The sequence below is a fragment of the Populus euphratica genome, unplaced genomic scaffold (genome assembly GCF_000495115.2).
Source record: "Populus euphratica unplaced genomic scaffold, PopEup_1.0 scaffold123.1, whole genome shotgun sequence".
In the NCBI taxonomy this organism is placed as follows: domain Eukaryota; kingdom Viridiplantae; phylum Streptophyta; class Magnoliopsida; order Malpighiales; family Salicaceae; genus Populus; species Populus euphratica.
The window spans coordinates 500,033-507,236 of NW_011499924.1; the positions used below are offsets into that span (position 1 = coordinate 500,033).

Below are 7,204 nucleotides of genomic sequence, written 5' to 3' on the forward strand. Positions count from 1 at the left end.
TTTTAATGATAAAGGTGTTACATAGAACAAAAGGCTATTTAAAAAGTAATTACAATCATACTAAACACACATTTTAATGATAAAAGTGTTTCAAAATAATAATATTTTTAAAATAATTTTAAGAAAATAGTTTGTTTGATAATATATTAAAATACTTTTTTATATCATAAAACACGTAATATCAGCGGCTATCACCATAGAGGAAAATGGTGTTAGTGAATCAGGGCCAACTATTTTAGGGTTTCCACTTTCCAGTGTTAACCATACCTTGTAGCAGTCGTGTCGGCTAAACCACATTATGCATGCTTTGCACGTGACGCGAGATGCATTTGTCAACCCAGCTGTTCTTCTTCCCACTGGTCTCCGCAAACGGGGCCATCGTGTCGCTTGTACTATATACAGTGCCCAACGTCACCTTGGCTGTCATGGGGGAAATTTAAAGGCACTCAGAATTTGACAATGCTCCTCAAAGCTATACACCAACATTTATATTTTACTCAATAATTCACTCCCTTTTGTTTATTTACTCGCTGGTAGCGCGGCTTACACAATCCACAAACCATTCAAACAAATAAAAGAACAAGAGAGAGCTCGACTAATTTAGAAACAAACATCTTAACGACTAAACGATACACTGCTAAAAAAAAGAAGATTCAGAACTAACTACAGAGTCATCCTGCATCTCAAATCTCAATCCGACCTGTTCCTCCAGACCACACCACCGGAGAATACTGACGAGAGCAACCAACTCCCCTAAACATTACATTTATTCAAGTCAGCACACCATTCGTTTTTTACTCTTTCTACATGCTTTCATTACATTATGGAACAGCTGCTAGTGCTCTCATCACTGAACATTTCTGTTGATGCTGCAGCAGAGCAATCACCATTATAATTAGGTTGTTCAGCGTAGGGGTGAGCTAGCTGAGGGTCAGCGTAGGGGTGAGCTAGCTGAGGGTCAGCGAAGGGGTGAGCTAGCTGAGGGTCAGCGTACGGTTGAGATAGCTGAGGGTCAGCGTACGGTTGAGATAGCTGAGGGTCAGGGTTGTAGCAATAACCAGTGTTCGGTGGATTATAGGGAGACCTGTGATACATCATCTGGGGTTGTTGCATGCCATTCCTGTTTTGCATGTTCATCATCATTGATGCTGGATGGTTTTTTGCAGTCATGTTCATCAGCATGGATGATGGGTACTGACCTGTGGGATATCCACCAGTCGGAAATCCCGCTGCTGCAGAAGGTCCTTGATGCCCGATATTATTGGATTGAACTTGCAACCCTAGACCGTTGGGATTACCTCCTAATGCAGCAATAGCAGCTGCTGCATTGCTGACATTAGCATCATTTCCACGAAAACCAGCAAGGTTCATCACGGTGCTAGTGTCATTTCCCCTTTGGCCCTCCCCAGCACTGATGTTTCCACCACCTAATTGAGCGTTTTTCATTTGCAATGCTGCCATGGTTTTCTGATCTATCCCCCCTGGATTGACCTTCATTCCCATATTTTGATTTGGGTTTCCTTTCTTTCCAGCATTCCCATTTACAAGATTTTTCATTTCATTACCATTGTTAGAAGCTGGAGGAATGGCACCGATACCTTTCTTTGCTTTGTTTGCATCCATGATATGCTGCCTGAGAAGACCCAGTTGACTAGGTCCAAGAAATCCGAGGTCATCCCCATCATCATCTTCTTCATCATCAAGATAGTCATCATCTTCGTCAGAGCTGAATGCAGGGAATTTCTGCTGGTTCTTGAAGGCCTCGAGGCCCTTGACCAAGCCTTGCTTTTGACTTTTATTGCTCTTGTCATCTTTGATGCAGTTGTTATTTTGTTTTTGATTGGACTTTTGGGACCAAACCTCAGCATGTTTCCCAGCTCTGACTAGTTTCTTGATCAAAGTTGCGGTATCTACAGTACCTGAAACTGTGACTTTTTGTTGCTCGGCATCTATGTTTACTTGGTAAACTCCTGTAACAAAACGGTTTCAGAAAACTTAAATAAATAAAAGCCTGAAGAAATTGATCACCAAATATAAGTCGGGTTTTATTTTTGACATATAAATCTAAGACACATTATCTTTCTACAGTACAAATATCTCAAAATCACTGGCTAGTAGAATGATCAGTCCTCGAATGAAGATAAATTTCGTCAATTCTGATAACCGATCATTACATAGTATGCTCTTTATGCAGAGATTTTACATTTTGACTCCGTAATTATTTCCATTTTAAAAAAAATGGGTCAGAGAAAATTAATTAGTAGCTCGACGCAAGGAAAATCAACAAAGTCACAAAATGGAGATCATAAATTTATTCATGACATGGGAAATGTAACAGCACAAGTGTTCTGGCTTGTCCCTGGGAAAATTTGAAGGATAATTTTTTTAATTCTCATTTCATCCATTCATCGTGCTCTGGTTTTCAACTGGAATTCAAACTATTATACAAGAGCAAAACCACTCCTCTTTTGCTACCAATTAATAGCAGCAAAATAAAAAACTACAAGAAACTCTGCTGCACTATAAAAATGACAAAGAGCAAGCAAAGCAATTCAAAATCCCACATCAAGAAGGAAAAGGCAAGAACATTATAATATAGTATAGAAATGATGACAAGAAGCTGAGCACCTTCAATCCTCTGAAGGTGTTTCTTTACTTTCTGCTTACAACCATCACAGTGTATGTTCACTTTGAGAACACAAGTCTGTACAAAAAAAAGAAGAAAAGAAGTAAGCAAACAACAAAAACAAGAAGACAGGTGCTAGAGAAAAAGAGGCCACTACCAAACTTTACCAACAGATATAAAAAAATACAATGAAAAGGTGGGACTTTAAGAAAGGACACAGAGAATGTGGCTAGGAAAGAAAGAGAGGGCGGGAGAGAGAGACCTGGATCTTGAGGAGCTTAAAGTCATCTTCTTTGGTCATCTCTTCAGTGTTTTGTAATGAAAGAGGCTCAAAACACTCAGCTAAAAAAGGGGGAAGAAATAAAGTAGAAAAAGTTAGTCACGCATCATCCATCTATATAAGCTAGTGAGCGTTGGTGGTTAACACAGGTTCAAGTTACACAACCAATTATAGATAAAAAGATGGTAAGAGAATATAGATTCTTCATTTCTTACTCTCTTTTCCTTCTCTTCTTCCAGTTCTCAAAAGCAAACAAAAGAAAAGCACATGGGCACTGTTTTAGCTTCTTCAGACTTCAGAAAAATTTAAAGGAACAACCAAAGAACACAGAAACCAAAACAAACAATGCCAGGACAAGCAAAGCGAAAAAGAGAAGATAAAGTAGGCGCGGGAGGGAATAAAAGTCAGAATCGGGACATGAAACATATGGCCGCGTAGCAGGGAGAGAAGTGGGAGAGAGAGAAATAAGGAGGAGGACGGGATGCTCTGCTCTGTGAAATCCGAGGTGATGTGATTTAACGTTAAATACTGAAGGGGAGAAAACAATAAAAGTAGAAGAGCGACTTGACAGGCCGACTTCTTTTCCTGTCCAATTTGTCCTTCTTCATTTTTATCGTTGGAAACACAAAAAATATAGAGAGCCTGATGTAAAATGAGTGATTATGTGCGAATCTATCATAAATAACCAGATGAGAATTGGTTATAGATTGATAGATATATTTATGGATATTGGCTGAAAAATTTTAAAATTTTGATGTAATTTCAATCATGTTTTTAGATGGGAATTTACATCAGCAAGGAATTGCTACACTGATTGTCGATTTTTACATTTTAAAAATCTTATCTTGAGGCTTTAATTTTGATAATTTTATAAGTTTTTTATTATTTTTGTATTTTATGTTTCTTTCATTGATAATTTTAAAATTCTATTTTATTTTTTAATTAAAATATAGTTTTTAGTGTATTTAAAATTTTGTAAATCTCCTAAAAAGAAGCACTTGAAGATTGTTATTCTAAAAAAAAACATATGTAAATTTGGGTCTATGTCTAAAAAAAAATTTCATTTCAATTTTTGTGTTTTTTTATTTGCTTCTAGGTTTATTATTCATTTTTATCGTTGGATATATATGGGGGGGAGTAATCGGCCTTTATATTCGGAGAAAATGTGGATCTTACAAGCATGACAATGTATTTTTAAAAAAAGGATACTGAATAAATAAAGATATGAAAATTCAATGATAATGAAACAATAATTATGTGCTCTGATAATGAAGCAGTGAATAAAGGTAGAAGAGGAGACAGTGACAGTGATGATAATAATGGAGGCAAAGGATGTGATGGAACTTGTGTGTGATTAAGATAGCGATGATGGTGGCTGCTTGGAGGTCAAGGTGATGAGACCATGTCACTTATAAATGAAATTATTAAATAATATCGTGAGTTAATTAATATTGGGATTTTTTAAAAGGTGAATGTATATATTTTAATAAATAAAATAAAATTTAAAACTAACTTGAAATATTTTATATTTTAAAGAAAGAATTGGATGAGAAAAACATGGGGACATGGGTGGGAATATTTTATGCAAAACAGAGGAAGCGAATGTTTTCCAAAGTTCAAGCCCTGTTTTTGGATTGCGGGTCTTAATGGAAGGGGATAAAAATTTAATTTTTCTTTTTTATATATTTCATTACTGTTTTGATTAAGATAATTATAATAAAATATTATTTTAATATATTTATAAACAAGAAGGATTACAGAAAAGAAAAAAAACCAAAACTGACAACACAAGCAATACTGATTTGATTGGGAAACAAGTAAGGAGAGCTTTGAAGGGATAGAGTCAGCTCATTGATTCTTGGACCCAACACCATCGGGCTTTGTTTTCTTTTTTACTTGATTGTGTTGATGATTCGAACGACAGAGACATCCTTTGCTGCATCTTGAGGATATCTGTATGCTGGTAGTACTGTTTCTAGGGTGGCTTCCAGTTGCTAGCCGTCTGATGTCTCGGAATTCGGATGAGTAAAAATGTGCTTCTGTTTTTTTTTTTTTTTTTTTGGGAAGAGAACAAGTTTGTTCCCAGGCTATTGCCGGTTCCGACTAGTTCCCCAAACAAATTAATTTTTTCATAAGATCACTCTTTTATTGGATATTTTCCGACTAATCCTGCTAAAAAAATTATCTTTCTTTTAATACCATGTAGGATATTTGAAAATGTAATAATAATTTATTTTAAAGTGTTTTTTATATGAAAGTATAGTAAATTTATTTTTAATATCAACATGTTAAAATGATACAAAAACATTAAAAAAAAAAATTGAAAGGGACAAATTTCAATGAAAATCAAGTTAGAATCCAATATTAGTCTAGATATGTTTGTCTTAAAAAAAGCATGATTTTTACATTAATTTTAAAAATAAAGATTAAAGGATAATATTTGGTAGATGAACAATCCAAATTGAGAATTACTCTTGTTTGCTGACCCAATTGAGAAATTGATAATAGTTGTGCATTTAACTTATCTTTATTACTAAAAAGGAGTACACTCATACTAATTTTTGCGTATTTATCAATTCTTAAATAAAATCGAAATAATCCTAATAACTTACACGTTATTACTTATTAATTTTGAACATTAATCAAGATTAAAGTGTACAAAACATATGAAGGAGTTGCAAGGTGCTACTGATTTAAGAATTTTAAAGTATTAATGCCCATCAGTAGCCTAATTTCTCAGCATAGATTTAGATTAATTGATCGCGGGACTCGCCAGCACTATTTTACTAACTATTTAAAAAAGATAAAATCTTCACTTCGGAGGAGCCCGGCCCGGCCCATTGAAAGCCCATAAAAACCGAGAAGTTGAAAAGAAATGCGAGAAATAGAAGATATAGAAAGGGACTGTCAATAATGATGCCCCTATCCCTCTGGGGCCTACCTCACCTTATTGTCGACTGCACGACAAATAGGGTTTCAGTTTCGAGGAAATTTCTTTTTTTGTCATTGTCACCTCTGAACTCTTGCTTGTTTTACAGAGTGGCCCCTCGACTTTGTTTACATCGCCTTCGGTTAAGGAAGCTCGCGCTAGTATATTGCTTTCCTGATTGTCATTGTGTTAAACCATGCCTTTTAAAAAAATTATTTTTTTTAGATTTGAGTTATTATTGTATGTTTTTATATTATTTTAATGTATTATTGATCAAAAATCAATTTTTACAGCATTAATTCATACTTTTTTTGCACGCTGTTCGAGAACCGTTTCAACAGCTAAGACTGTACAAAATGTTGCTGGTTCGTCCATTTTCCCATGAAGACAAGACGATGTCGAGAATATGATAAAAATACTCGTCTACCATGAGTGGGCTCATTTTCTCTTCTAACCCGGCTTGAAGAGCTATGAGCACATTCAATGGTAAAAATTATTTGAAAAAACTAAATTATTGATACTGGGTTAATTATTTTTTTTATAAGCACTCTGATAAAAAAATCATTTTTACAATTTATTTTCTGGTGACATGAATAAAAATAGAAAAGAATCGCGGGTCAGCTATGCAAAAAGATAAAGGAATGTGGCCTTCTGAACTTTTACCATAAGAAAGCCTGTCTTTATTTTCTGGTTTTGTAATGGGAAGAAACAAAAGCAGAGGAGACAAGGTCCGCTTTTTAACTTTTTTTGGCACGCAATCCTTAACACCCTTCCTCCTATTTTAACCCTTTCTGTACAAATATCCATGCTCATCACGACAATAGGTTGATGAGTGATGGTTCCTAGTGTTTTTATATATATTAAAAAAAATCCGTGTTTGCATAAAAAATATATTTGACAGGTAAATTTTTTTAATGTTTTTAATAAAAAATCATGTCACAATAATTTGCAATGCTGGGAACGCGTAACATAGAAAATTTCTTATGCATGTTTGGAAAACTTGTATTTCTAATAAATTTATATTTTTTCATGAAAACATATTTTTTTTTTGTAGAGGTTGATTAGTTGTGCAGAATTGTTATCTTAAAAAATAAACAACAAAAAAATGTTAATTTTGTTGTTTCTTAAAAAAAATTAATTATTTTTTATTTAGATGTGGATTCTGTTGGTTATGTATTTTTTTATCTCTACAAATTTCTAAAAACTACCATAATTTTTCTATAATTTAAAAATTTATTCTTAAAATTTAAAGATCCTAGTTTCTATACATTTTATTAACTGTTTCATGAATCTCAAACCCAAACTAAAAGGTGGTGGAATATTTTAAAATTATAGTAGAGATTATTTTTAATTTCTTTTTAATATTAAG

General features: G+C 34.0%; 1 protein-coding gene across 3 annotated transcripts; it reads right to left on the reverse strand.

Moving 5' to 3' along the window:
- Positions 1-473: 473 nt before the first annotated feature.
- LOC105135488 (uncharacterized) lies at positions 474-3,439 on the reverse strand. 3 transcript variants are annotated; one of them, XM_011040374.1, is made up of 5 exons: positions 3,122-3,432; positions 2,889-2,968; positions 2,629-2,704; positions 1,022-1,970; positions 850-947 (listed from the first exon to the last, which is right to left on the reverse strand). In XM_011040374.1, exons 2-5 carry the CDS (start codon positions 2,925-2,927, stop codon positions 932-934), a joined length of 1,080 nt encoding a protein of 359 aa, XP_011038676.1. In that variant the 5' UTR covers positions 2,928-2,968; positions 3,122-3,432; the 3' UTR covers positions 850-931. The 3 variants fall into 3 exon arrangements, with proteins under 3 accessions (XP_011038674.1, XP_011038676.1, XP_011038675.1); XM_011040373.1 differs by having other exon boundaries at positions 868-974; positions 3,122-3,433; XM_011040372.1 differs by having other exon boundaries at positions 474-1,970; positions 3,122-3,439.
- Positions 3,440-7,204: the final 3,765 nt, after the last annotated feature.

Excerpts from the sequence above, each read along its gene's own strand:
- LOC105135488 (XM_011040372.1), bottom strand. The coding sequence starts at position 2,927 with ATGACCAAAGAAGATGACTTTAAGCTCCTCAAGATCCAG. Across the intron at positions 2,705-2,888 it reads TTAAGCTCCTCAAGATCCAG|ACTTGTGTTCTCAAAGTGAA; the intron begins GTCTCTCTCTCC and ends TTTTTTGTACAG. Across the intron at positions 1,971-2,628 it reads ACACCTTCAGAGGATTGAAG|GAGTTTACCAAGTAAACATA; the intron begins GTGCTCAGCTTC and ends GTTTTGTTACAG.